Genomic DNA, 27,455 nt, shown 5'->3' with positions numbered 1-27,455 from the left:
GACCCTGGAGGAGTTCAGCTGAAAGAGCATCTCTCCAACCTCTGCCTTCACCCGTTTACTCATCCATTCATAAACCCTACCTGATGTGACTGTGTGCCAGGCAGCCTTCATGCTGACAGTGGCCCTGTTGGGGAGGGCTACCATATCCTCCCTTTGCATCTGGGGAAAGCCAGGCTCGAGGCCTCACAGCCTCTTGCCTTAGCCCCGGGGATCCAGGATGTGAGTTTTATCTGCAGACTCCCGCCCCCAGCCTGTGCAGTCCTCCTCCAGGTTGACCCAGCAGGCATGTGACTTCAAGGAATCTGCTTGGACCAAGTAGTCCCCACCTTTAGATCACTTGTGTGTTCTCAGCACCCAGCCCAGGGCCGGGCACAGTCACAGTCACAGTCCTGGTGTGAGAATGGCTGTTGGAAAGAACCAATTTCATTCCTTGAGCAGACCACTGGCAGAGCTTGGTTCAAGGACCTGTCCCTGTCCACGCCCCTGTCCCATGCTGAAATATCGGAGGGTTCTACTTCTCCCTAACGCTACCTACCATACCACCCACGCCAGCTAGGCCTGACCTCACCTTTTCTCGAAGTATGAGGGGGAGAAGCCACATGTCTCCACATTGACTACTCCTGTGACCACGGGGAGGGAGTGGAGAGGTTGAGGTTGGGGATGTACTTGAGCAAGATGTATTGGGATATTCACCTGGGCTGGAGGGAAGATGTTTCAGGAAGCCCACTGCAGGGAAAAAGAGGAACTAGAGTCCCAGGCTCAAGAATTTCCACTCAGTTTAAGGGTCTTTTGAAGCCTCACCCAGTTCTTCCCCAGTGGACATAGCTCTTGCCGTTGTATGTTGTCATTCCTTCATTTATTCCACCTGGGCCCCAGCATCTCTCTGTGCCTGGCCCCACCAGGCTTCGGGGATTCCATAGCCCCACCCTGGGGAGAGCATGGCTGAGAGGGGTTGATGGGCAGGGGGTAGGGAATCACTCTCTCCGCAGCTCAGGCTCCACATCCCCCCTTCCCACCCCCTCCACCCTGGGGTATCTCTGGGGCACTGAGGTGAGGATCGAAGATGGATAGGAGAAAGGGTCTCCCCATTGATTGAGGAGGGACCAGCAGCCTGAGATATTGTTGATGAAGGAAAGGAGAAGGGACAGGGAATAGGCAGCAGCTGGGTGGAGAGGAGGGAAATTTAAGGAGAGGAAGTTGCTTCTCTCAGCTGAAGGAACTGAAGTCTCTACACCTGGCCAGCATTTGTGGAAGGCAGCCCCTTCATGGAGATCTGTCGCGCTGTGGTCAGAGAACTGATCCCTTCCACCTGTGTAGAGGACAGCAGAAGATAGAGCCTTGCATAGGGAGAGATAGGAGACCTGGCTGCAGGCCTGGCCCCGTGACCTTTCACCATAGGACTCGATGAGTCCTTTTTCCAGTGGGGCCTCAGCTTTCCCATCTGAGATGGACTCTGCTGCTTCAGAAAATTTTGGTTTTCCAACATCCACTAGGGTGTCTTCTGGGTGCTTGGCCCTCTGCTCCCACTCTCAAGAGGGGAAATAGACAAAGGCCACTCAGAGTGGTCTGTGAAGGAGGGAAACCCTGGGGCTGGGAAGCACAGTGAAGTCAGGGGAGGCTTCTAAGAGGAAGTGCTGTCTCCCTTGATCCTGGAAGAAGGACGTGAGTTCTAGCTTGTTTTCTCACTAAACCAGGCCAGAGGCCGTATGGAGAGGGTATCTGTAGAGGTCAAACAACTCTGCCTGGAGGGTGCAGGTGTGGAGGGAGGAACAATGTTTTCTGTGAGGACACACCTGGGCCTCCTTGCTCCAAACTTGCTCTACCCACGGTAGATGGGACTTTGAAGTGGCAGGGAAAGCCTAGGGAATTGTTTTTACATTAAATTGAATCCATTAACATTTATTAAGCACCTACTGGTCTGGTGCTAGACACTAGAGCAGAGGCAACGTTCAGTAGACTTAATTTGGCTTAATAATTGTTTTGTGAAAAGGAAGACTTCAACCCTGCCTGAAAGGTGGCAAGACAGAGGTTGGTGGAAGAGAATGAGGAGAGTACGTGGGTAGGAGACTTTTTTTGAACGGGGCCTTTAAAAGTGGGGAATTTGATAGGCAGAGAGAAGCAGGGAGGTTCCTGGAGAACACGGGGCAAAGCTTGGAGACAGCAATGTGTTTTGCTTGTTCAGGGAGCAGTGAGAAGATGGGGGGAAGAGAGAAGTCAGATCACGAAAAGCCTTGAGTGGTGGAGTTAGACACCAAGGGTCTCAGGGCTGGGCTCAGCTGAGAAGTCGCCTCTTCTGACCCCCAGGCAAGGTTGTTTGTACCTGTCCCTTTGTGAGCCCCCCAAATTCCCCCATCTGATTCACTGCTGCTGAGAGCCTGTCCCTGAGGAAATGCCAGGAGTTCTGATATTTGGAAAAGGATCTTGTCTAGCCCTTCTTTTGGGCTAGTGAGCTCTAGAGCCCCTGGGCTAGACCATGGGGGTGGAGGGTCCCTGTCTGTGGTTCTTGTGGGCCTGTGGTTCACTTCTGTAGCCTGGTTAGAGCAAGGGACTGGGGCATGCTGGTCACAGTCAGGGCCTTGGACTCCAAATTCCAGAGAAACAAATCAGTAGATCGAACAGACAACAAAACTGAGCTGCAGTCCAGAAAGAAAGGCCAGGGCAGGAGCCTGAAACATGGGAACCCTGTGGAGGCATCTGGCGACACCTTGCTCCAGGCCCCAGCCCACACCAGTGGAATCCATTTTGGAGAGGCTTGGCCGGGCGAGTGCAAAAGGCCCCATTCCAGACACTGTTCCCAGCTGCTCTGGGGTCTGCAAGGCCTGGCTTGTCTCCAGTTCGGGTCTTCTAACCCAGGAGGGCACTGAGATAGGGGCAGCAGGCAGGACGGGAGGGCAGGGCAGGGGCAGCCCCTCAGACTTTGCCTCAGCATTCCTCAGCCCCTCGGGTCCCCGGCTTCAGCTTCTCCAGGGTCCTGCTCACGGTGGACAGGCTGCTGCGGGCTCCTGGGGAAGAGACCAGGGACGAGGACGGCCTCAGTAGACAGGTCCCCGTGGAGTTGTCAGGGTCAGAGGAACTCAAAGGGACCCAAGGCCGGGGTGCCTGGTGACCCCAGCGCAGCACTGGGATAGAATGGAGGGAGGGGAGCATCTCAGGGGACAGTTTCAGCCCAGTTTAAAGAGGTACCTCCGGTCAGGATGGCTTTCAAGAGGACAGCAGCATAGGCTGGGGGTAGAGGCAGGACCCCGGAGCCCACTGCCTGGTTTGAGCTTTGGCTGCCGCACTTCCTGGCTGTGTGGTCTTGGGCATGTCACTAAATTTCCCTGTGCCTCGGTTGCCCCTTATGTAAAATGAAACTAATGATAGTGCCACCCTCATGTGGTTGTTGTGAGACTTAAAAGTGAATAATAGATGAACAGGGCTCAGAACAGTGTCTGGAATGGGGCCTTTCACTGAGTATTAGGCCTCCAACCCCTGGTGGCAGAGACTGGGCTGGGACCATCTTTGAGAAACTCCTGCCCTGGAATTTTCCAGGTGTGGGGTGGAGGAACAAGGAGATGCCCAGTTTGGGATGTGAACTTTAAACTGGGGTGGTTAAAGCTAGTACCCAAAGCTGGTACCCATGGGTGCCTCTTTAAACTGGGCCGAAACTGTCCCCTGGCGTGTCCCCCCCTCCCCATTCTATCCCAGCTCTGCCCTGGGCACTGGGAACTCCAGCCTTGTGTCCCTTTGAGTTCCTCTGACCCTGGGGGAGTTGGGAGGGGGGAGTGGGAAAATAAACTGAGGCATAGGACCTGGGGGAGGGGAGAGGGAGGGGGAGGGGAAAGGGAGAGAAGGGGAGGGGAAAGGGAGGGAGGGGGAGGGGAAAGGGAGAGAAGGGGAAGGAAAAGGGAGAGAGGGGAAGGGGCAGGGAGATGCCCTCCTTCCAGTGACCATGCTGGGCAAGACAAAAGCCCTCAGAGTAAGCAAGAGGAGATCAGTTCAGCTTGGAGCAGCAAGGGTCTGACTGCGCACATGGGGGAACCGCCAGCAGTACTGCCCCCCTGCACTGGGGATGCCCCTTCGGCATGCTGCTCAAGGCTCCCAGGCCCCACGTTGCTGCTCAGTCAGGGAGGGGAGATGAAAGACGGATTGAGGCTGGGCACAGTGGCTTACGCCTATAATCCCAGCACTTTGGGAGGCCAAGGTGGGTGGATCACCTGAGGTTGGGAGTTCGAGACCAGCCTGACCAACATGGAGAAACCCCGTCTCTAATAAAAATACAAAAATTAGCCGGGCGCAGTGGCTCACGCCTGTAATCCCAGCACTTTGGGAGGCCGAGGCGGGCGGATCACGAGGTCAGGAGATCGAAACCATCCTGGCTAACACAATGAAACCCCGTCTCTACTAAAAATACAAAAAAAAAATTAGCCAGGCGAGGTGGTGAGCGCCTGTAGTCCCAGCTACTCAGGAGGCTGAGGCAGGAGAATGGCGTGAACCCCAGGGGGCGGAGCCTGCAGTGAGCCGAGATCGGGCCACTGCACTCCAGCCTGGGCAACAGCGAGACTCCATCTCAAAAAAAAAAAAAAAATACAAAAATTAGCCAGGCGTGGTGGCACATGTCTGTAATCCCAGCTACTCGGGAGGCTGAGGCAGGAGAATTGCTTGAACCCGGGAGGTGGAGGTTGCAGTGAACCAAGATCGCGCCATTGCACTCCAGCCTGGGCAACAAGAGCAGAACTCTGTCTCAAAAAAAAAAAAAAAGACGGACTCGGGAATTTCTGGAACTTACTTTCCTTGTTGCCATTGGTGCTGGATCTTCCTTCCCCGTGGTCTGGCCCTGGATGGGGATGGATTCTTAGGCTCCCTGCAGGATGAGACCACCCCAAGCCCCCTGATTACTGAGCCATTCCCCAAATCAAGCCCAGGTTGGGACGGGAAGTTCTTCTTGCTGTCTAGTCTCCATCCCTGATGCTGTCTTTGCTCCACTGCATTCCTTTAGGTCTCATATGATCTGGGCTGATTTGGACAGGAGAAAAAGAACTGGGCCCTTGAAGGAGAAAATGGCAGATCTTTTAGGGAGATGAAGTCCCGGGGACAACTGGGGCCATGGAAAGCCCCATAGGATTGGTGGAGATGGCTTCCTGTATGTGGGGAGCTGAGATGAGGTGGGGGCTATGCAGAGGCCGTAGGGTCTTAGGGGAAATAGAGGGTCTTTCATGGGGGCTCAGGGATGGAGAGGGAGTTATTTAGAGATGTTGGAGGCTTTGGGGAGTCATAAAATCTCTCAAGGGAGATGGACTTCCCAGCTCTGAGCTGGTTCAGGCACCTTTGCTGCAGGCACTGGGCTGGATTCTGCCATGTTGTAGTCATGGCAACGCCTGCACAACACACACACACAGCAGCTCTAACACAGACAGCTAGTGCGGTCTCACACATGGGCTCATCCCAGCCGCACAGTAGGTCACAGACGAACACACAAAGGATCTGGAACAGTCCTTGGCAGAGGGGTCTGCTGGGGTCAGGGAGAGGCCTCACCTATGGCAGGCAGGATGTGGTCCAGGTTGAACCGAGCCTTCAGGAAGGGGTAGGCCAAGATGAGGAACCCTGAGAAGAGACATAGGGGGTTCTGTGATGGGGAGGGGCCTGGTGAGTGTTGAGGCTGTGGGTGGGCTGGGAGCTCGAGGGGTGGTTTGTGAGATAGGGGTGTACATGGGAGGAGCATAGTGTGCAGAGTTGGGACTGTGAGTGTGTAAATGTGAGCCCGTGGGTGTGTGCGTCTGGGTTGGTGGGGGCAGTGCCTGTCTGGGGAAGGGGCTACAGACTGTGAAGGCCCCAGCTGCCTGGCTCCACCATTCCTAAGTGAAGAGCAGGTTGCTGGAATGAGCCTGGCTGATACCACCGCTGCATCTCTGCCATCCCCACGCTTCCCCAGGGCCCCCAGGGTCGGACTGGGCCCTTGTCCTCAGCATGCTCCTCCCCACCCAGACCTGGGGGGCAGGAAGCGGACCCAGTCCTGCCTTGCCCGCCCCCACTCCATCCCCCGATGAGCATCTGTGCCAGAACCCGCAGGTATAGATACCCAAAGCCCCCTAGCCTGATGCTTCTGGTCCTGCTTTTGGCCCGGGGTGGGGGTGGGGGTGGGGTGGGGTGAGGGATGGCATTCAGCGTCACGGCGAGGCAATCAGTGGGCCTGGCCCACACAGACAGATAGATGGGCACAGCTGCTATGGAGGCAAACAGGGAAAGAAGATGAAACCCTTTTTCTGAGCTGGAGCCTGTCTTGGCTCAGAGAGTCCTCAGGAGCTCTGTCCTTTTATCTGCTGCCATCAACCCCCTGTTCTGCCCAGATAGGCTGATGAATCCCACCACAAATCCAAGAGCCTAGAACTTGGGGCTGGAGAGCCAGCGGGAGTAGCCAGAAAGGAGTGTGACAGCCAGCTCCCCTTCTTTTCTCCTCCCCGTGGCTGGAAGGAGCCCCAGCGCATCCCTCCTCTCCCGCCTGTGCCCCTGATGGCGGCCTTGCTCACACCTCTAGTTTCCATTCTCCCCAGCTGGTTCCTGCTGACCCAGCCCTTCCCTGTTCCTTGTTCAACTGACCATGCCCCTGCCCCCACCTCCAGAATCTCCCTTCCCTCTCCCAGCCCAGCCCCTGCTCACCCAGAACAGCAGCACCAATAAAGACACCGCCCATGGTAGCTGCAGCCTTGGATACGGAGATGCCGATAATGATGCTGCCAGCCACAAGCCCGAGAGCCACGCAGGCCAGCTGCAAGCAGCGGAAGTCTCTGCTGCTGATGGGGATGTCCATGCAGGCGCACCTGGGGCACTGCCTCCAGCCGGTGCAGTCTGGCCCCAGAAAAGTCCTGGAAGTTTCTGGGCTCTTGGATGTCTCCTTGTTGGTGCTCCAACTTCAGGGTAGGAGTTTCTGGGCAGTAAGATGATAGGTGGGGAACCCTGGGATTTATCTGCAGTCCTACCCCGCTGCTCCACTAGGGGCCCCCCAGTCCCACCTTGACCAGGGATCTGTACGAGGTCACCCAGCTTACTCTTCCTCTCTTAAAGCCCTCTGAAGCTGAAGCCCACCCTTGGGACTCCTGTGTGGCTACATTTCTGCTTTGGCTGCCAGAGTTCTAGGGAGCTGGGCCTGTTCCATAGGATCCTTCCCTGCCAGCCTCCACCCAGGAGAGTTCAAGCTCCCCTGCCCAGGACATCCTGCCCCAGCTTCCTAGAGCCACTCACTTGCCACTGAGCCTCAGCCTATGACAATTTAAAGCAATGAGAGGCAGGGTGAGGGGTAGTTGGTCCAGCGGCCACAGGCTCCTCAGAGATGTAGGCAGCAGGGAGGTGCTGAGTTATTCATGAGGTTGCAATGTGAGTGGCTGTCTGGGTCCCAGGGCCCAGCGGGCAGTCAGCCCAGGTTCCACTGCTGGTTCCTGAGGGGGAAGAATGAGCTGGTGGCTTTGCATGTCGTTCAGAAGCCAGGGATGTGAGGAGACTCCTGGTCACATGCTCAGGGCCCACTATGCTGTGCTCTGCCCTTTGGCCTGGAGGTGCACCTGGGGTCTCTGCTTGGAGTCTGAGATAGACACACGGCAGGAGGCTCAAGGGACAGGAACTGCACCTGGGACGGAAAGCGGACAGGGAGAGGCATCCCTCCAAGTCTGCTCCCTACCCCTGCCCATCCCATCCCCATCCTGTCCACCTCTGGGCTCCCAGGTAGGGCTGAGGGTGTCCTAGTTTGAGGCTTGATCTCAGGGGACTCCCTTGTCATCAGGTGGGCTTGGTACCCTCCCCCTTTTTAGTGGCCAGTGGAATGGAGAGTGAGCGCTTCTAGCCACCTTGGGGATCCCCGACTGGGAGTGACAGAGAAGAGCAGTGGTGGCGCTGGTTTGGGCAGGAGGAAAACACCTAAGGGGTAGGGTAGGGAAGAGGACTTGGTAGGGGCTGGGTGCTGGGAGTGGGAGGCTGTTGGTGCCTTCCCATCCGCTGAACTGAGCACCTGCACCCAGCCTGTCTGAGTTACTTGCAGGGTGCCCCACCCCGAGGCTGGGAAGTGGTCACCAACCCAGCCTAGCCCTGAGCCCTGCCCCGGCCTCCAGTTCCAGCCTTCATCATGCCTTGCATTATTTGGTCCTTTATGGATCGGGGCCTCCCCAGGCCCAGAATATGGCCCCAGCCTGGCCCTGCACCTGGGCACAATTCCTAGGGTCCCACAATCCTGCTCAGAGTCCCGTCGCCAGCCTCCCTGGCCTCTCTTTGGATGCCCCCTCTCTGCACCGCATCTGCAGTCTCATATCGCCAGGCTCAACTTCTTGTTCCTCCACCTGCCTCCATGGCTGTCCTGTTCTTGTTCTATCTCTTCTGTAGACTGAGAGCCCCTTGAGGGCAGGTTCCAGGAGTGAGCTCCCCAGAATGCTGTGGCTGGGAGGGACTTGAGCTAGGCTTCTGGACATGAGGACAGAGTTCAGGGAGAGTGCTTGGACTGCACGACAACCTCTAGTCGTCAAAGAGGAGGACTGTGGACACAAGGGAACCTCTGTCTGTAACAAGAGGCATTCCTTGTATGTGGAGAAGGGGGCCTGAGAAGGCCCAGGGTCACCTGAGTGGAGCTTCGGCTCACGATGAGTCTGTAGAGAGGGGTGACTGCAGCACACAGATGGGCCCTGGACTGTGTTCCTGTTCCCCACAGAAGGAAAGCCCCTGGAACTGGGCACTCCCCAGCCATGGCACTGCTGCCAGCATCTGCTGTGCCTCCTGCCTGGATGAGATCTGATTATTCCTCTAATTAGGCATCAAATCATAGCCCATGTCTCTGTCACACATAATTGATCCCCCACTGCCTTAGTTTTAGAAGGAGCCACCGAAATAATTGTCCATGAAACGTGTTCCTTGCTCCTCTCAAAGTCTAAGGCTGAGGGCAACTCTCTCACACCCTCACCAAGACAGAAGCTCTTGGGGCCGTGTTTTCCACCTCGCACTATGGGGCTCGGGCCAGCCATTCTGCCTCCCTGAACCCACTGCCTTGTCTGGTGATGGGGATGGGGGTGGCAGAGGCACCTGTGCACTGCTTCAGATCTCAGAAAACACCATGACCTCAAAGGAGAGGCATGTTAAGCCTTTGTCAGTTCCAAGATCACAGAACCAGGGTAGTCCCAGCTCTTTATAAACAGGTGGGGAATCCAAGACATGGGGAGACAGAGGAATTGCCCCAGAGTCCTCGTGGATCCTGCCCCTCTGGGAAGTACTGTGGCCTATCTGCCCCTGAATTTCAACACTGTCTTAGTTGAGGTGGGAGGAATTGGCAGCCCCACCTTCAGAGGCAGACATTGTGTTAAAAAATTAGTCAAGGGACCAGGCACTGTGGGATTACAATCCCAGCACTTTGGGAGGCTGAGGCGGGAGAATTGCTTGAGGGCAGGAGTTCAAGACCAGCCTGGGAAACACGGTGAAACCCTGTCTCTACAAAAACAAAAATTATCCAGGCACAGTGGTGCGTGCTTGTAGTTCCAGCTACTTGGGAGGCTGAGGTGGGAGGATCGCTTGAGGAGGTTGCAGTGAGCCGAGATCACACCACTGCACGCCAGCCTGGGCTATGGGTGTGAAACCCTGTCTCAAAAAACCAAACAAAAAAACAACAAAACAATGAAAATCAGTCAAGGCCTGTCTCTTTCCCTCAGGACCAGGAGTGCGTCATTAAAGGTTCCCAAAACAGTTGTGACGTAGAGAGGGAGGCCTGCCAATTCTTTCCTCAGTTTGGGCTATATCATCTCTGAAGAAGAAAATGTATGTGTGTCCTTGAGTGTTGTGATCAGAGCGATAGGTAAATGAGTTCAGGAACCTCTCTGTGAGCCATGCTGAGAGGGAGGCCCAAGGCACCAGGGCTCCATCGCCCCACCAACCCTCCACCCCTCCCAAGCATCGGAGCCTCCCCACTGAACTGGGGTGCTCTTGGAGGCCACAGTTCTCAGGAGTGGCAAGGCCACGGGTACATTGCTGAATTCCATCACTCAGTCTCTTCTCTCTGTCCCCTGCTGAGGCAAGGGCTGTAGAGTGTCTGCCCATGCTCCATCCTTCTCAGTGCACCAAGTCCAAGTGTGGCATGGGGGTGGGGAGGAACAGTGGGCGAAAAGGCCCCAGTTTGGTTTGGTTCTGTTTATTTTCCTTGAGGGGTGAGAACACTGGAAAAGAGAGTGATTAATTCACCAGTCCCCTGGGGGACGGGTAGCTTTCTTGGACCATTTGGAAGCTGAAGTCAGGGAAGCGGCTTCCAAGGCAACTGCTACCATGGCAACAAGAGTGCTAGCCTTTGGGGGACCTTGCTCCTCGGCCCCCTCCAGACCTGAATCGGCTGGAGTGCTGGCATGGGACCAAGGCACCACTATTCATGGAGGTGGGTGTGGGAGGGGCAGTCGGCCAGGAGGGAGGAGGGGCCCCCAGAGCCCAGGCAGATAGACACATAGAGGGACAAAAACTGGACGGTCCCTGTGCCCAGAGGCCCTCAGACAGGAGTCCTCAGGATCCAGCTGAATCAGGGCTGGGGCTGGGGCCCAGGCCTGATCACTAGGTTTGAGAAGAGAGACCTGAGGTTTGAGACGCTCCAACTGGCTGGGACCAGCTCTCTCCTTCTAGGCCCCACCCACGCATGAGCTCTGGAGCTGGGGAGCTGCCTTCCATTATCGCAGATCCTATGCCTGGAAGGGGCTCTGTGGTCTCAGAGCCTCCTCAGTGCGTCTGCTGGATCTGCCTCTGTCCAGCAGAGCCAGGACTTCCACGGTCACCAGTGAATAGTGGCAGAGGCAGTACTGGAACCCAGGGCTCCGGTCCCAACTTCAGGCCCTTCTTGTTGTGCCACAGCTGCCCCTCTGGGCCAGGGACTGCATCCCGGAGGGGCAGGGCAGCCTGTCCGCAGGAGGATCCCACAGAGGGACAGAGGTCTGGCTCATCTTTTTTTTTTTTTTTTTTTTTTGAGACGGAGTCTCGCTCTGTCACCCAGGCTGGAGTGCAGTGGCGCGATCTCGGCTCACTGCAAGCTCCGTCTCCCGGGTTCACGCCATTCTCCTGCCTCAGCATCTCCGAGTAGCTGAGACCACAGGTGCCCGCCACCACACCTGGCTAATTTTTTTGTATTTTTAGTAGAGACGGGGTTTCACCGTGGTCTCGATCTCCTGACCTCGTGATCCACCTGCCTCAGCCTCCCAAAGTGCTGGGGTTACAAGCGTGAGCCACCGCGCCCGGCCAGCTCATCTTAAGAGGCCCACACCTATCTCCACAGCACACAGTGCTTCTGTAGAGTGCTCCCGGAGCCAAGGACCAGGGAGGGCTCGTCTCCAGCACTGGGACCGTGAGTTGTGTGATTCTGCCCTGGTAGACAACAGTAAATACAGGAGTCCCCCATTATCCCTCGGAGACATGTTCTAAGGCCCTTGGTGGATGTCTCAAACCGTGCACAGTACCAAGCTATATATACTATGATTTTTCCCATACATACATATCTGTGATAAAGTTTAATTTATAAATTAGGTATAGTAAGAGATTAACAAAATAGAACAATTTTAACAATATATTGTAATAAAAGTTACATGGATGTGGTCTCTCAAAATATCCTATTATGTTGTACTCATTTTGACCACAGGTAACTGAAATTATGGAATTAAGCAAAACTGGATCAATGGGGACTACTCGATTAGCTAAAACTATAATAGCTAACATTTATGGAGCACTTACTATGTGGTCCTGGAACTGCTCTCAACACTTTGCATTTCTTTTTTTTTTTTTTAGACGGAGTCTCGCTCTGTCGCCCAGGCTGGAGTGCAGTGGCGCAATCTCGGCTCACTGCAAGCTCCGCCTCCCGGGTTCACGCCATTCTCCTGCCTCAGCCTCTCTGAGTAGCTGGGACTACAGGCGCCCACCACCACGCCCGGCTAATTTTTTTTGTATTTTTAGTAGAGACGGGGTTTCACCGTGGTCTCGATCTCCTGACCTCGTGATCCGCCCGCCTCGGCCTCCCAAAGTGCTGGGATTACAAGCATGAGCCACCGCGCCCGGCCCACTTTGCATTTCTTAATTTGTAACTTTCACAACAGTACCATGAAGTAAGCACTATCATCCCCATTTATAGTTGAAGAAACTGACTCTCACAGATTAAATAACTGGCCCAAGCCCCAGAGCTAGTAAGTGGCAGAGCTGGGATTTGAATGCAGGCAGCACAGTGCTGGGTCCCAAGCCTTCCTGGAGGAAATTCCACTTCCACCATTCCTAGCTGTATAGTCCTGGGCAAGCTATTTTTCCTTTCTCTGCTTGGTTTTTCATGTCAAGTGGGATAAAATAATAGTACCTACCTCATAGGACTGCTAAGAATTAAATGCTAATGCCCGTAAACTTCTTAGAAAGTACCTGTTACGTAGTAAGTGCATGATGATGCTGGCAAAACCAAGGTCAGCCAAAACCAAGGTCATGGCGTTTAAGCAGAGCCATGGAGGATGAGAGGGGCCTTGCCAGGCGGGCCAGGCTGGGGAGGTGGGCTGGGAAAGGGCACAGCTTGAGCCAAGGCACAGACGGGGAGTTGCAGCTGGGCAGGGTGTGGGCCAGGGGTGGAGAGTGCCTGACCCAGGAAGCCCCCTTGAAGTCACGTTCCTGTTGGGCCTCCCAGTAGGCTGGGCTGGAGTTCAGGGATAGAACTCACATCCTGGTTCTCGGTCTCCAGGGGCTGGGAGTCTGGGCCAAAAGGATCAGATTTTGCAGGTCTGTTTTCCTCACCAAGCCCACTCCAGGTAGATGAAAAAGGGATGTGAGGGTGTCAGGGCTACTGTCAAGGGAGGACTGTCAACAAACAGTATGTATCATCAACGGGGAGGCATTCATGGCATAGGACAGCTGGGAGCTTGGCCAGTCACCTGTCCCAAGTGAAGAGCCCCTAATCCCATCTCCCCTCTCCGTCCTACCGAGGGAAAGCAGCTGTCATCAACACCCAGTCCACTGCCCACTCAGACCTCCCTTGCCACCTCCTTGGGAACTTATAAAGGTCCTTCCCACCCCAGTCCTCTCCTGTCTGGCTCTGAGGATCGCCTGGGACAATGGACACTAAAGTCCTTTGCATGATGTACATGAGGGCTGTGGATGGGAGGCGCCATTTTTTCTTGTTGCATAGTCCCGGGCACATGACACCCTTGATAAAGGCTTAGTAATGCTTTAGACAGAGGAGAAATTTGTTTCCTGCTTGTGGGCTGCTGGGCACAGAGGACATCTATTAAAGTACATTCTGGTCTCCTGTGCCATGGTTGCTGACACCACCTCTACCACTTGATGGGGAGCTCCTAGAAAGCAGAGGCTGTTTCTTACTCATTTCTGGGTCCTGGCTCAGAAGAAGCAATTGATAAATGTTCAATGAATTTCATTTCCTCACCTAGAAAAAAAAAGCAATTTCTCCTTCACCTTGTTTTTTGGGTCAAATATGGTTTTTATTCAGGGGTCCTGATAAGAGATACCTTCTCCCCACCCGGCTGGACTTAGCCCCAGTTTAGAAGGCCAGTCTCCTTCTCAGGTCTGCAGGTAAAAAAAGGACCACCAAATAGGCCACAGCTAGAATTTCAGTTTTATTAAAATAAGCACAATGTATAAAAGCACCGTGGTGTTGTATAAACGTCTGCCTGACAAATGCAAATCTATTTTCTTTATGTAACTCAATAGTTCTGCTTATCTGAATGGCTGTACCTTCACGCACTTGGGCAGCAGGCACTGCATCACTCAAACAGGGAAGTGAGGCTTCACCCCAGTGTGGCTTCACCTCAGGCACAGAGCTCTATCTAACTGCCCAGATCTGTGCCACCCACACAAGACCTGAGGACACAGCAGCAGATACTGACGCTGTCTCTAAGTTTGTCATAGGAACAGCTTAAAATCAGAATAATAGGGAACTGCTGATTAAAACCCAAATGCATGGACATTCCAGAAAGAAGAGCAAGCCGTTCCACTCTCTGGGAAGTTCATGGGCTTGCAGTGGGAGCTTAAGGTATCATCTTTGCTGGAACAGCATGGTTAAAAAAACCAAACTTTAAAAAAAAAAAAACGAAATACTACTGACTTTAGCAGCAATCACAAACAAAGGGGATGATAAACGAGGGACACATTTCGGTCACGGCAAAGAAAGATTATGTGCTTCTCCATGCTGCAGACTGGAAGACTGATCTGATTTCCTGAATGAGGAAGGCTCCTTGCCCTTCCCTGAATTGAGGGGATGGCTTTGCTCAGCCAAGGGAGAAGACAGGCAAAGAGGACATCCGGAGGACAGAGGAAGGTGGAAGGACCGCCAGAGGAGGGTGACAGAGCAGAGAGGGAAGAGGCACGTGTCGGCAGCCTCTGTCAACTGATGCTTCTTTCTTCTCCCTGCAGGCTGCAGCCCCAGCCGCCGCCGCTACAGCGGTGAGAGCAGGCCGGATCTCAGATCTGCAGGCGGGTGAGCAGGTGGAGCCCAGAGAAGAGATGTTCCTGCTGCAGGCAATTATGCAAAGTGAGAAGTGATTGCTTTCCTTTTCAAAGACAACCCCTTTGGAAAAAGCTTTTTCCTCCAGGACCCTAGGGAAATGGGGGGTTGATGGGAACTTCAGGGCCTTCGTAGATGAAAAAGCCTGAATGGAGCCACAGAGCAGAGGCTGCCGCCTGCTCAGCAGACTTTAGCCACACAGGTTTCCAGGGGGACAATGCCTGGCCAGGCCTAGGGCCTATAAGGTGTGACTGGAGCATTTCAGAGTGCTGTGGGTGGGCTCCTGTCTTCACCACGGCCTGCCTGGGCCAGGGCCCGTCTCCGGGCCAGGCGTGACTTGCAGGGAGGGGAAAGCTTCATGGAGCACAGGCCATCGGCTAGTGCCTCTGGCTCCTCTGATAGTTCGTTCTCTTCGTGCTGAGATAGCTGGCGGTTAAGGGCGATGGCCTCAGCTGCGAAGAGCGTCAGGTCCATTGTGCTGCTGTTCCTGCAGGGCCAGGGGAAAGCACAGAAAAGAGGGTCAGGACTCTAGGGTCAGCCAAGCCAGCTCCGGGACACTCCCACTCGCTGCTGTGGCTCTACACTCCCACCAGATTTCCCAGAGCCGGGACGGGCTGCTCTCTCCAAAGTAGTTCTTGCCTAGGTTTGGAATCTTGCTTGACCGAGGGACTGTAATTTGAGCCCCAAGTACCATCCCTGGACTTGATGGTAGGGGCAAGCTCCCCTTTCTCCTCAGAGCACCCTCCTCTGAGCTCCCACAACTCTACATACAGGTCTACCAGAGGCAGAGACTGGGCACAATAAATGCACCTGTCCCTCCCTCTCCCATCACAGGCGGGGAAAAAGCTCCCAGAGCAGGGCCTGTGCCGCTTATGCCACATCCCCAGCACCTAGCTCAGGGCTAGCATGGACAGGCACTTTGGGTTTGCAGAATAAATCTTCTAAGGTGGATCTGAGGTTTGGCATCTAAAGGCATCTGGAGGCTGTTCTAGAGAGTCGGGTAGGAACCCAAATTGGGCAATAGCAACTGGGTCACACGAATTGAGATTATGGAGGGGTATGACTTCCTTCTGTAGCTCCTAAAAGCTGGCCATGAGGCTGGTGCCAAAAAGGTTTCCCACACTGCTTAGCCCTGGCTCTTTGGGAACAGGGCAGGCCAGCTGTAAAAGGGCTCCAGAGTCAAACAGTGCAGGGCTGCTGTGTGGCCTTAAGCAAGTTAACTTGATCGCCACTCCTCACCTCTCTCATCTAGAACACCTCTCTTAAATTCATCGTGAAGATTATGGATATAATTATATCCAGCCCTTAGCACCACGTCTGACATGTGGTAAGGACTTACTATTTTTTTTGAGATGGATGCTTGCTCTGTTGCCCAGGCTGGAGTGCAGTGGCGCGATCGCGGCTCACTGCAACTTCCGCCTCCTGGATTCAAGCGATTCTCCCGCCTAAGCCTCCCAAGTAGCTGGCATTACAGGCACCTGCCACCATGCCTGGCCATGGTAAGGACTTAATCCTGGTGGCCACTATTATCACCGTCCGTCTAGTACCGTACGTGCCCCTCACTCCTGCTCCTTTCATTACATACAAGGCAGAGGGAAGCCCTTGTGAATAACTCACGGGTAAGGTCTGTCTTTGGGCTGTAAGTTACAGTTCAATGGGGAAAACAGGTTTTTTTTTTCCTGCCAACAGTGCTAGGAGGCACGGTGCTGGAGGGCAGAGGAACCAATCTAGGTGAAGGAAGGGAAGGGTGGGAGATAGATCCAGAGTAGAGGAAAAGAGAGTGAGGAGGGGAAATGGGCAGGGAGCCCCTTTGGAGAAAGCCACCTAAACCTAGAGATGGCTCCCCCGGCCCCCACCCCCATGGTGGCTGAGAGCTTGAGGAAGAGCAGGGCGTGGGGGTGGTCAGAGCATTTACCTCTGGAGGACTTGCGGCGTGGGGAGTCCCTTTTCTGGAGCTTGCTAGAATGGGAAGGACAGATGTGTAGGTAAAGCACTGCTCCCTCCTTTTAAGAACTGCCCCCCCCAAGCCAGCAGTGGGTAGGTTACTATGGGCTGTTGGTGCAGCACAGGGACTTGGCTATGCTTGCTTGCAGGGTCAGGCCTACCAAGCAGAGAGCAAGAAAGGTACAATCTGTAGCCGCAGCCCCCAACATAGCTGCTTCTGCATGGAGAGCCCCTCTTTGCCTTTGCCTGGCAAAGTCCTAATCATCCCCCAGGACCCAGCTCAAGGGTCACTTCCCCTGTGACGCACATTTCCCCTTCCTGCCACCTTCCTGCCTCAGTCTCAGGCCCAGGGTGGGGAGTGGGGTCCTGCTCCCTTGGTGCCCCTAGCACTTTTTAGAAGCCTTTATCACGCTGTAACTTATCCCCTTGTCTACTTCTCTCCACTAGAGCACAGAGACAGGGACTGGGTCTCACTTGTCCCTCTGGCATGTGGTAGGTGCTCACTTATGGGTCTGGGAATGAGCCACTTAGACACTCAAACTGGGTCCCCATCTGTAACACAGGCTGGCAATGCTTGCCTCCTTCCACTGGTAGGGTCACTGAGGCTGGCCAAGGCCTGGCACACCAAGGAGACCAGTAAGTCATGGGAGCATCTGGCAGACTCCTTGGAGGGCAGAGGTCAGGTATTGTGAGTAGCCAAGGAGGATTTTTAAAACTGTTTTCTAGTGAAGACATGAATTGTAAGCTTAGGGAAAAAATACCATCATTTGCCTTTCAGGCCAGCTGTACCCAGACTCCCAGACCATGAGGAGAACCTGTGTGTCCCAACGCGGCCACACAATCGGCGCAGCACGGCCTTGCTCGCTTCTGGGTGCTCTCAGCTAATGATGCTTCTATATAAGGGGAGGATACTACAGCCTTCAAATGACAATAGGATGCTTGCAGGGCTGGGTGCATGTACCAAATCCCTAGAGGACTCTGTTGGGGCTTAGTCTGTGGCCAAGCTTACAGCCAAGTCTACGGCCTATAAGGGGCTCAGCCTGGGGTAACAGGAGTCGATTCACTCTACACACACAGGGATAGACGCTGTCCTCTTCAGCTGTACCAGCCACAAGGCTGGTGCTCAGCACCGCTGGCATGACAGCTTCCTTGTGGCCATGCCACAGGCCTGGAGTGGTGGAAAACACCCCTCCCTGGAGTCACTCACCCCCTGCACCCATGGGTGCTGCAGAACTTGGGCGGCGCTAAGTCTCTGCTTCGCATCTCGCACCAGGAGCTTGGAGATGAGGTCTTTGGCCTCACTGGAGATGTGTGCCCAGTCCTTGTCAGGAAACTCATACTTGCCTTCCTGGATGCTTTCAAACAGCTTGTTCTAGGTACAAAAGATCCCTCCTGAGGCCACACTGCCAGGGATGGGCAGGATGTGCCTGTCATTGTTTTGATCAACTGGCTTCAACTGATGTCAGCTGTAGCTGCAGCTCATGGCTTGGGGATGCCACAGACTGGGGCCTCTTCCCAGACTCACCCCACACTGTCCCCTAGATGATCAAACTATACAGAATGCCCTTGGCAGGCCAGGATGGCTATGCCCTTGGTGGGCTGGATGGGTGATGAGTGGAGATCGCCCATAGAACAAAGCCCAAATTCCTTGGCTCTTCCTAGAGGACTCTCTGTGAACCTCTCAGGCCTTACCTCCCACTACCACCAACCTACTACTCCACTCTTCCTTCCTAGACACTCCAGCTATTTCATGTGCCCACATCTGTGCCTGCCTTGTTCCTTCTACTTGTGATTCTTGTCCCTCTTCCCCAGGGCAGGATGCACCTTTTAAGAGTCAGTTCAGGGCCGGGCATGGTGGCTCACGCCTGTAATCCCAGCACTTTGGGAGGCCGAGGCGGGAGGATCACAAGGTCAGGAGATCGAGACCATCCTGGCTAACACGATGAAACCCCGTCTCTACTGAAAATATAAAAAAATTAGCCAGACGTGGTGGCGGGCGCCTGTGGTCTCAGCTACTCGGGAGGCTGAGGCAGGAGAATCGCTTGAACCCAGGAGGCCGAAGTTGCAGTGAGTTGAGATCGTGCCATTACACTCCAGCCTGGGCAACAGGGCGAGACTCTGTCTCCAAAAAAAAAAAAAAAAAAAACAAAAAAAAAGTCAGTTCAGGCATGATCTTCTCTAACAATCCTGCCCTGAACTCCCAACTGGGCGGAGTGTCTGATTTTTCTCTATTTTACCTTGTGGCCACCGTGACAGGAGGGGGAGAGGGCACTATGAGCCCCCATCCCGATCAGGAATGCTCTCCCAGCCCAGTCCTGCTTGGCATCCCCCAACCACACTGACCCCTAGCAGGGTCTGCGCAGTGCTCCCTGGGCCACACTCACCTGGCACACCCTGCAGACCTCACCCCGGTCCCAGCCACAGTCGGCCCCGCAGTGACCCACGAAGGGTGGGTAGCCACTCAGCATGATGTAGAGGACCACACCCAGGCTCCACAGGTCGCAGCGCTTGTCGTAGAATGTGGCCTGGTCCGTGAAGACCTCCACTACCTCAGGGGCCATGTATTCTGCAGAGCCACACTGTGTGGACCAAGGTTGGGGGAGTGGGAGATGGCAGAGAACAGAGAGGCTTAGTTATAGCAGAGGAGATGGCAGAGAGCAGACTGTGATGGGACTGGAGCAGGAGGCTGGAAGGATGGGATACAGAGCTGGAAGTCATCAGGAAGGCCAGCCAGTGAGCTGCCTGATGCCACCAAGGCACCTGCAGACTGAGCCCCGTCATTCCCCATCATCCAGAGGAGCAGTTCAGGTCACCTTATCCTTCCAGTTCCTCCTCCAGTAAGTAGGCAAAGACCCTTGGCCAAGAAGTTCCAGGAATCTCCCCCTGCCTCAGCTTCCTATAAACAGATATTTCATGTACAGGTACTTAAATGCACCAAGAATATGGCTCTGGGAGGGAGATGCAGTTCCACACAGCAAGATTTCTTAAAGTGAATCCTGTCAAGCTCCCCTGCTAGCTCAGAGCAGGAAGTGTAACAATTAAGAGACCATCAAAGCTAGAAAGTTCTTAGAACAAATCCAACCTTCCCATCCCTCCCATTTATAGATGGCAAAGGCAAGGCCAAGAATTGGACAGGGATTTGTTTCAGCACATCAATGGCAGACCTAGGACCAGAATCCAATATTCCTTTCTCTCACCCTTGTGTAGAAAACAGCTGATAGGAATAAAACACATTCTTTTTGCTTCACTCATTATTTCAGGCTCAGCAAGAAACAACCACCTCCCTGCTCCACACACCCTGCAAAACTAATTTGACTGAAAGAAGGTAAGTGTTCTCAAGAAAGGATATTTTCTTTGTTATTGTCAATTAGAGTTAATGACTTTGAAAACAAGGTAGCCCAGTGTGTTAGAAGCTAATAAAGAAACATTCCTGATAATGTTGTTTAGAATAAGATATAACACAGACATATTTAAGGGCATGTCTTAAAAAAGGGTTATTAGAGGCCGGGCATGGTGGCTCACGCCTGTAATCCCAGCACTTTGGGAGGCCGAGGCGGGCCGATCACAAGGTCAGGAGATCGAGACCATCCTGGCTAACACGGTGAAACTCCGTCTCTACTAAAAATACAAAAAATTAGCCAGGCATGGTGGCGGGTGCCTGTAGTCCCAGCTACTCGGGAGGCTGAGGCAGGAGGATGGCATGAACCCGGGAGGTGGAGCTTGCAGTGAGCCAAGATCACGCCACTGCACTCCAGCCTGGGCGACACAGCAAGACTCTGTCACAAAAAAAAAAAAAAAAAAAAAAAAAAGTTATTAGGAAAATTTACTTGTGAAGCATACAAATCTCAAAAGAATCATAATTATACTCTATTAGTTATACAAGAGATGTCTCAGGAAGAAGTAGCTCCAAGCAGCACCATCTGGTCATGAAATGTGAAATCAGAGAAGCAAACAGGCGAACTTGGCCAAGCGATCCCATGTGCAGATAGCCTGAGATCTCACAGTTCCCACCACAGGCAGACTACCCTGTCCAGTCAGGGAGGACAGCTCTCCATCCGCCATCACAAGGGGGCTGCGCTGTGCCTTCAGCAGTGGGAATAGGACTTATGGAACTACCCGAATGCTCCTATGCAAAAGGGCTGGCCTGGGAGTAGGGTCCATTTTCACCTGGGTCAGGAGTCAGGGCTCAGCCTGTGTTTTTTTTTTTTTTTTTTTTTTTTGAGACAGAGTTTTGCTCTTGTTGCCCAGGCTGGAGTGCAATGGTGCGATCTCGGCTCACCACAACCTCCGCCCCTTGGGTTCAAGCGATTCTCCTGCCTCAGCCTCCCAAGTAGCTGGGATTACAGGTGCGCACCACCACGCCTGGCTAATTTTGTATTTTCAGTAGAATGGGGTTTCTCCATGTTGGTCAGGCTGGTCTCAAACTCCTGACCTCAGGTGATCCGCCTGCCTCAGCCTCCTAAAGTGCTAGGATTACAGGCATGAGCCACTGCAAACGGCCAGCCTGTGCTTATAGATATACTTTGTCTCTTCATCAGCAGAGAGGACCCATCCCAAACTAACAGTCCAAGTGTCAGTTTCATTAGCAACTAAGCAGTCAGAGGAGGCTTGAGAGCCACGAACACAGAGCAGCAAGCAAAATGACCACTCAGGCAGCAGGAAGATAGGTCCACTTGGTTTTCCATCCTTAACACTCTGTTCTGGACCTCCCAGCTCTGGATCAGGGAAACACTCCAAATACTTAGGAGCCCAGAGGAAGCATACATACTGGGGTGGTCAGCTCTGGTGTGGTTATGGGGGTACAGGAGTTGTTCAGTTTCACCCCACTGCCCAAGTCAAAGTCACAGATTTTCACTGGAGACACCTGAAAAGGAAAACAGAAGCCAGGGTCACAGATATAAGAAACTACGGGGCAAAAGGAGCCAAGCATGGCTGTATGGGTGCATGGCTCCGTGGCTGTCACACTGCAGCTGGTTTTATCAGGTCATGTTTGCTCTCTGGAGGTTAACAAGAAGTCCCCTGAGGATTTCTTCCCAAGTGTCTTATTCCCTGTGCTCTCTTATTTCCCAACTAAGGGAAAAGTGGGCGGACTATTTGGTGTCAGATTATTGTGAACTCAGACTAAAGGAAGTATGGAACTCTTGCTGTCAAATGATGGTACAGGTTGCAGCACGGCAGCTAGGGAAGTCACTATGTACTCTTGAGAGACAGACTTTTTGCAGCCCATTCAGTGGAGTGCAAAGCAGCTTGCGGTAAAACCTCTGACCGCCTCAGGTGGCTCAAGGTGACCAACTTGTCTTGGGAGGCTTGCTTGGGACTTGATCAGTTTAAACACGGAAAGTCCTGTGTTCCAGGACTTTCCTCAAGCCTGGGAAAACTGGGATGGTTGGTCGCCGTAGGTGGCATCAACACAGTAACCAAGTCCACCAGAACTGGATGCTGTGCCTGAGACCACAGATAGGTGCCTCATCTCTGGAGCCAACCAGGAGGGCAGTTTGGGTGCACACATGAGAATGGATGAGAATGGCCTACATGGCGCGTAAGCAGCACAGCGAGTGAACTAAATGCTGGTTCTCTGAGACCCATGTCCTCGCCGGGAAGCCTGGGCAAGTCCCTCGACTTCTTTCTCTCCTTCCTTCCTTCCTCCCTCCCTCCCCTTTTCTCTGTTTTTTCTTCTTTTTTCATTTAGCCTCTTTCTCATTAGTAGTAAAATATAAAGCATAAAATATGAGATTTTAGCCATTTTTAAGTAGACAGTTTAGTGGCATTAATTAAGTACATTCACACGGTTGTGCAACCATCACCACGATCTGTTTCTAAAACTTTTCCATCACTCCAAACAGAAACTCTACATGCATTAAGCAATAACTCCCATTCTTTCTTCCTCTAGCCCTGGGTAACTTCCAATCTGGCTTTATTAATTAATAAAGACTTTCTGTCTTTATTAATTTGACCATTCCAGATATTTCATGTAAGTAGATTTACACAGTATTTGTCCTTTTATGTTTGGCTTATTTCACTTAGCATAATGTTTTCAAGGTTCATTCATGTTGCAGCATGTATCAAAACCTCATTCCATTTTATGGCTGCCTAGTATTCCATTGAATGTATGTACCACATTTTGTTTTATCTGTTCAGCTGCTGATGACCACTTGAGTTGTTTCTACCTTTTTGGCTGTTGTGAACAATGCTGTAATGAATACTGGTATATAAGTATCTGTTTTCAATTGTTTTGGGTAATACCTAGGAGTGGAATTGCTGGATCATATGGTAATTCTGTGTTTAGCCTTTGAGGACCTGCCAAACTTTTCCACAGAAGCTGCACCATTATATAATCTCACCAGCAATGTATGAGGGTTACAATTTCTCCATAACCTCAACAACACTTACTATTTTCCATTTTTTAAATTACAGCCTACCTAGTAGTATGTGGTGGTATCTCATTGTGGTTTTGACTTGCATTTCCCTAATGACTAAGGATGTTGAGCATCTTTTCAGGTACTTGTTGGACATTTGTGTACCTTATTTGGAGAAATGTCTGTTCAAGTCCTGTGTCCATTTTTAAATTGGTTTGTCTTTTTGTTGTTGTAGTTTTAGGAATCCTTTATATATTTTGGATATTAAACCTTGACCAGATATATGATCTGCAAATATTTTCTCACATTCTGTAGATTGTCTTTTCACTTTCTTGATAATGTCCTTTCTCTTTTTTTTGAGATGGAATCTCACTCTGTCACCCAGGCTGGAGTACAGTGGTGTGATCTTGGCTCACTGCAAGCTCTGCCTCCCGGGTTCACACCATTCTCCTGCCTCAGCCTCCCAAGTAGCTGGGACTACAGGCACCCGCCACCACGCCCAGCTAATTTTTGTATTTTTAGTAGAGACGAGGTTTCATCGTGTTAGCCAGGATGGTCTCGATCTCCTGACCTCATGATCCGCCTGCCTCGGCCTCCCAAAGTGCTGGGATTACAGGCATGAGCCACCGTGCCCGGCCTAACCTCTCTTTTTCTTAAGAGACAGGGGACTTACTCTATCACCCAGGCTGGCCTCAAACTCCAGGCTCAAGCAATTCTCCTACCTCAGCCTCCTGAGTAGCTGGGACTACAGGCATGTAACCACTGTGACCAGCTAATTTTTAAATTTTTTGTGGAGATGGGGTCTCGCTTTGTTGCCCAGGCTGTTCTTAAACCCCTCAAGGGATCCTCCCGCCTCAGCCTCCCAAAGTGTTGGGATTACAGGCGTGAGCCACTGCCTGGCCCCAATTATTCCTTTCTTCTCCTTCCCCCCTTTTGCCTTGCCTTTCCTCACGTTCTTGTTTTGAGACGGTCTCTCCTGCCCAGGCTGGAGTGCAGTGGTGTGATCATGGCTCACTGGCTATACATGTTTCCTAACTTGAGTTTCAGTTTCCTCGTTCATAAAATGTAGGTAATAATAGTATCTACCTCATGATATTTTATAAACACTAAATAAATGTAAGTGCCTGGCACAATGTAAGCACTCAAGAAGTGTTCACTGTAATTATTAGTAGCAATCATCATAATAAATTATAAAGGTCTACGACAGAACCAGTGACAGGAAGTCACAAGATCTTATTTGAGTGAATCCATTATTATTCCCCATAAAAGAGTTGTGAGTAGCAGACTGACTCATTCATTCAAGGCCACCCCTTATTTACGAGCCACGGCTTCATCCAGACCACAACATATATGCTCTTGAATACACACATGTATATACACGCAGAGCTGTGAACATGGGCCCCAACACCACCAGGGCCTAAATCTCTCCTAATAAACACAGAATTTGTCAAATCCATACACTTCCATTTACTTAAAGAGATCTGCTTCATATAAGATTAAGTTGTTTGGCTGGGCGTGGTGGCTCATGTTTGTAATCCCAGTACTTTGGAAAGCTGAGGCAGGTGGATTGCTTGAGCTCAGGAGTTCGAGACCAGCCTGGCCAACATGGTGAAACCCCTGTCTCTACTAAAAATACAAAAATTAGCCAGATGTGGTGGCACATGCCTGTTGTCTCAGCTACTTGGGGGGCTGAGGCGGGAGGACCACTTGAGCCTGGGAAGTCGAGGCTGCAGTGAGCTGTGATCATGCCACTGCATTCCAGCCTGAGTTACAAAGTGAGACCCCGTCTCAAAAAAAAAAAAAAAAAAAGGTCTTCACGACTTCCATCAACTGATACAAAGGTAGGTGCACTGGACTAGAAAATATTAATTTTGTGCAGGTCTCATATATTTTCCAAACTCTCAGGCTTACGTCAATCACACTGATGATCAAGAGCGAAGAGAGGACGAGGATGGGCAGAAACATCACACAGTAAGTGTAACACTCTCACATGTCCAAGAAGATCAGTTCAAGTTGGTGTCTGAGGCCAACGGAACTGCTAACAATCCATCCTGAAAGCAAGGGTGGCTTCCTCGGTAAGTAGAAACTATAACATTCCAAATCAGGCCCAAAGTACCTTTTCTGGAGATTCACACAATATATTTTCTGGTTTCAGATCACGATGAGCAATGCCTGACATGACAAAGAGCAAAAACACGGTTAACATATGCACATAATTATCAAACATTCCACACACAATTAATTTTTTCCAAATGCTGTTGTTCGCAGATTAATTCCCAATTATGGTACTTTAAAAAATCAACGAGCTGCAGGAGGCAGAAGTAACCAGAGACACAAACCAAAAGCAGTTGATTCTGCAGGTTCTTTTGAAGAGGAGGCTTTAGAAGTCTGGCAGGGATAAGAAGGGCTAAATGAATCCCAGCCAGCCTACCCCTCAGTACCACAGTGACCACCAAGAAGAAGGCCTAATGCAGAGCACAGCAGAGAGCTCTGCAAACGGCAATGCTTGGAACAGCAATGCAGAAATAATTAGTGCCTTGTTTAAGAGCATCTCAGGGGGCTTAACTGCTCTACCTCATTTCTTCTTGTGTGGCCGATTTAAAAAAAAAATTCCTTCAGTGCGACTCTCTGAATGTTCAGAGGGGCAGGTGTTTGTTAGTTACCAAATCTCCCAAAGTGACTGATTCCCTTTTCACCTGCCTTGCATGTCCAAGGCAGCCCTGCCAGCAGCACAGCAAAGACTGCTTTGGCACCAGGATGCTGTTATTTTTGTTTTTTAAAATAGAGATGGGGTCTCGCTATAGCCCAGGCTGTTCTTGAAATCCTGGCCTTAAGCAATCCTCCTCCCTTGGTCTCCCTAAGCATGGGGATTACAGGTGTGAGCCACCTCACCAGGCCCACCGAGGGTTGCTGTTTTTTAATGAAAACCCTGCACTTTGGCCAGGCCTCCTGAAGGAGACTGGAGATAGCAGCTTAGCCCATGAGGGGTTAACCTGCTGACCTGGCCAAGAAGGCACCTCAGGGAGAGCCCTCTTCTAACCAAAGAAAGGGACAAAGAACTAACTCAGGGCCATGGTGTTTTGGTGGAGGACACAGAAACCTCCCTTTCCTCTTTCCTTCCACAGCACACGCAGCACAGAGACGGGGCTGGAAGGCTGAGCAAGAGTCACAGCTACAGCTTGGAAGTACTGGAAAGCGGCAGCGGATTCTCAGGGTGATGGGAAAAGCAAAATCTGCTTCACTAAAACTCCCTCGGTGATTAACTTTTTCAGCAGTCCTCCAATTCCCGACTAGAAGGCAAAAGCCCGGCCCAGGCCACGGGAGGCACTTCACTAAAGAAGAAAAACCTGAGCTCCAGCAAGCTCAAATTGAACGAGAACCCAGAGCAACTCAGTCCAGGCTGCACAAATTGAGTAGCACTGCTCTGCAGCTCGCTGCACTAAAAGTGAAAGATATTTTCCATTACAGCAAGTGCTCCCACAGAAGGATCACGAGCTGCACACGGAGCCTTAGTCTCCAAATAGGCACCCATGGCCCAGTCATCCCTTAGCCTGAGAACTCGGAGAGCCAGGCTGTAATAATGGGGCTGCCGTGTGAGCACAGCAGCCATCGAGCTGCTCCGGTTCATTTCCCAGAGGTTGAGCTGCAGTGTGTCCAGTATTTAAAAGTATGGAACTTGTTTCAGGGCTGACCCATTCTTGCCCAATTCATCTTCCCCGTGTGAAGTTATTTAGCAAACAGCCAAGTTCAGCTGGAAATCGTTTTTCATCCCCTCCAACTTCTAGTCACATGAGCAGCTGGCCAGCTACATGTTAACAAGCGCCTCAGAACTCCTAAGACACCACGGGCCTCTGTTCCCTTCAGTGCATTCTTGTAAAGAAATAATAAAAAATAAAACCTGCCTTTACCACCCCCTCCAAGGTGTGGATCTTGTAAAAAGCGTGACCCAGTTTTGCAATCTACAGAGGCAGCTTGGGGAGCAGTTGTAAATCTTTGTCAGGCAGGTGTTACCTCTATGCATCCCAGCTTTCAGAAACAGAGCTGCTGCTATTCATCATGCTGCGGAAGGTACAGACACCCCCTTCTAGTTTTCATCCTAGGTGCAAGTCAGGGCCCCAACATGGGCACTGTGGGTATGCAGACCTCTTTCAGCCACTGGAGGAGGGAGGTGGGGTCAATGGACCTGAACCTCCTGGACACACGCCACACTGGTCTGCAAGGGATTGTGGGCACCAGGTGGGATGTGTGAGTGGCATGCCTACCACTGGTCCCGGGCACCCACAACCAATGTGGCTGGCCAACATCCACAACAGCAGAGGGGGCAGACCTAAGTCACAAGTTACTCATTTCACTCCCACCCCCACCAGGCAGAATGCTTTAAGGGAATTAATATTAGGAATAAAAATGCTTTCTTCCTGGTGGGAGGTGAGGATGGAGGAAATCGTATTTATTGAAGAACTACGACATACCAGGAACTATGCTCCACCTATGCTGCACATATACAATACAAACACAAGATACACATTTTTCATCTATAAAAGGCTTAGAATAGTGCCTAGCACATACCAAGTGCTATATAGTGTTAACTACAGTCGATGATGTTATTATCTCAAATTCTCACCATAGGGTAGGCATTATTACTGAGAGAACAGAGCTAGAAGAAAGGTGAAACCAGAATTCATTTTTTCCAGGGTACT

At 52.0% G+C, this 27,455-nt stretch overlaps 2 protein-coding genes and 1 long non-coding RNA gene across 26 annotated transcripts in view; 1 reads left to right on the top strand and 2 right to left on the bottom strand.

Moving 5' to 3' along the window:
• Positions 1 to 837: 837 nt before the first annotated feature.
• Positions 838 to 7,219, bottom strand: KNCN (kinocilin). 3 transcript variants are annotated; one of them, XM_055255471.1, is made up of 4 exons: positions 6,637 to 7,219; positions 5,515 to 5,583; positions 4,769 to 4,843; positions 838 to 3,002 (listed from the first exon to the last, which is right to left on the bottom strand). In XM_055255471.1, exons 1-4 carry the CDS (start codon positions 6,785 to 6,787, stop codon positions 2,923 to 2,925), a joined length of 375 nt encoding a protein of 124 aa, XP_055111446.1. In that variant the 5' UTR covers positions 6,788 to 7,219; the 3' UTR covers positions 838 to 2,922. The 3 variants fall into 3 exon arrangements, with proteins under 3 accessions (XP_055111446.1, XP_055111447.1, XP_063484270.1); XM_063628200.1 differs by having other exon boundaries at positions 2,844 to 3,002; positions 4,769 to 4,816; positions 6,637 to 6,845; XM_055255472.2 differs by lacking the exon at positions 5,515 to 5,583 and having other exon boundaries at positions 840 to 3,002; positions 6,637 to 6,845.
• A 6,339-nt stretch (positions 7,220 to 13,558) lies between these two features.
• The window catches only part of MKNK1 (MAPK interacting serine/threonine kinase 1), a 47,299-nt gene continuing 33,402 nt past the window's right edge, over positions 13,559 to 27,455 (bottom strand). For 15 of the 22 annotated variants that reach the window (XM_063627530.1, XM_063627523.1, XM_063627524.1 and 12 more), the window contains 6 exons: positions 24,875 to 24,930; positions 21,171 to 21,266; positions 18,787 to 18,981; positions 17,610 to 17,774; positions 16,374 to 16,417; positions 13,559 to 14,945 (listed from right to left, as the gene is read on the bottom strand). In XM_063627530.1, the coding sequence (XP_063483600.1) occupies positions 14,720 to 14,945; positions 16,374 to 16,417; positions 17,610 to 17,774; positions 18,787 to 18,981; positions 21,171 to 21,266; positions 24,875 to 24,930 (782 nt within the window). In that variant the 3' untranslated portion in view covers positions 13,559 to 14,719. Of the gene's footprint in view, positions 14,946 to 16,373; positions 16,418 to 17,609; positions 18,521 to 18,786; positions 18,982 to 21,170; positions 21,267 to 24,874; positions 24,931 to 27,455 lie in introns of those variants that run through there. The other 7 variants (XM_063627539.1, XM_063627534.1, XM_055255457.2 and 4 more) reach the window with 4 other exon arrangements.
• LOC129469171 (uncharacterized) lies at positions 19,663 to 26,673 on the top strand. The gene is made up of 3 exons (XR_008652936.2): positions 19,663 to 19,727; positions 24,664 to 24,729; positions 25,884 to 26,673. It is a non-coding gene; the product is annotated as an uncharacterized lncRNA (long non-coding RNA).

Source organism: Symphalangus syndactylus, chromosome 12 (genome assembly GCF_028878055.3).
Source record: "Symphalangus syndactylus isolate Jambi chromosome 12, NHGRI_mSymSyn1-v2.1_pri, whole genome shotgun sequence".
In the NCBI taxonomy this organism is placed as follows: Eukaryota; Metazoa; Chordata; class Mammalia; order Primates; family Hylobatidae; genus Symphalangus; species Symphalangus syndactylus.
Note: the sequence above shows the minus strand (reverse complement) of the source record. Positions and strands in the feature narration are given on the sequence as shown.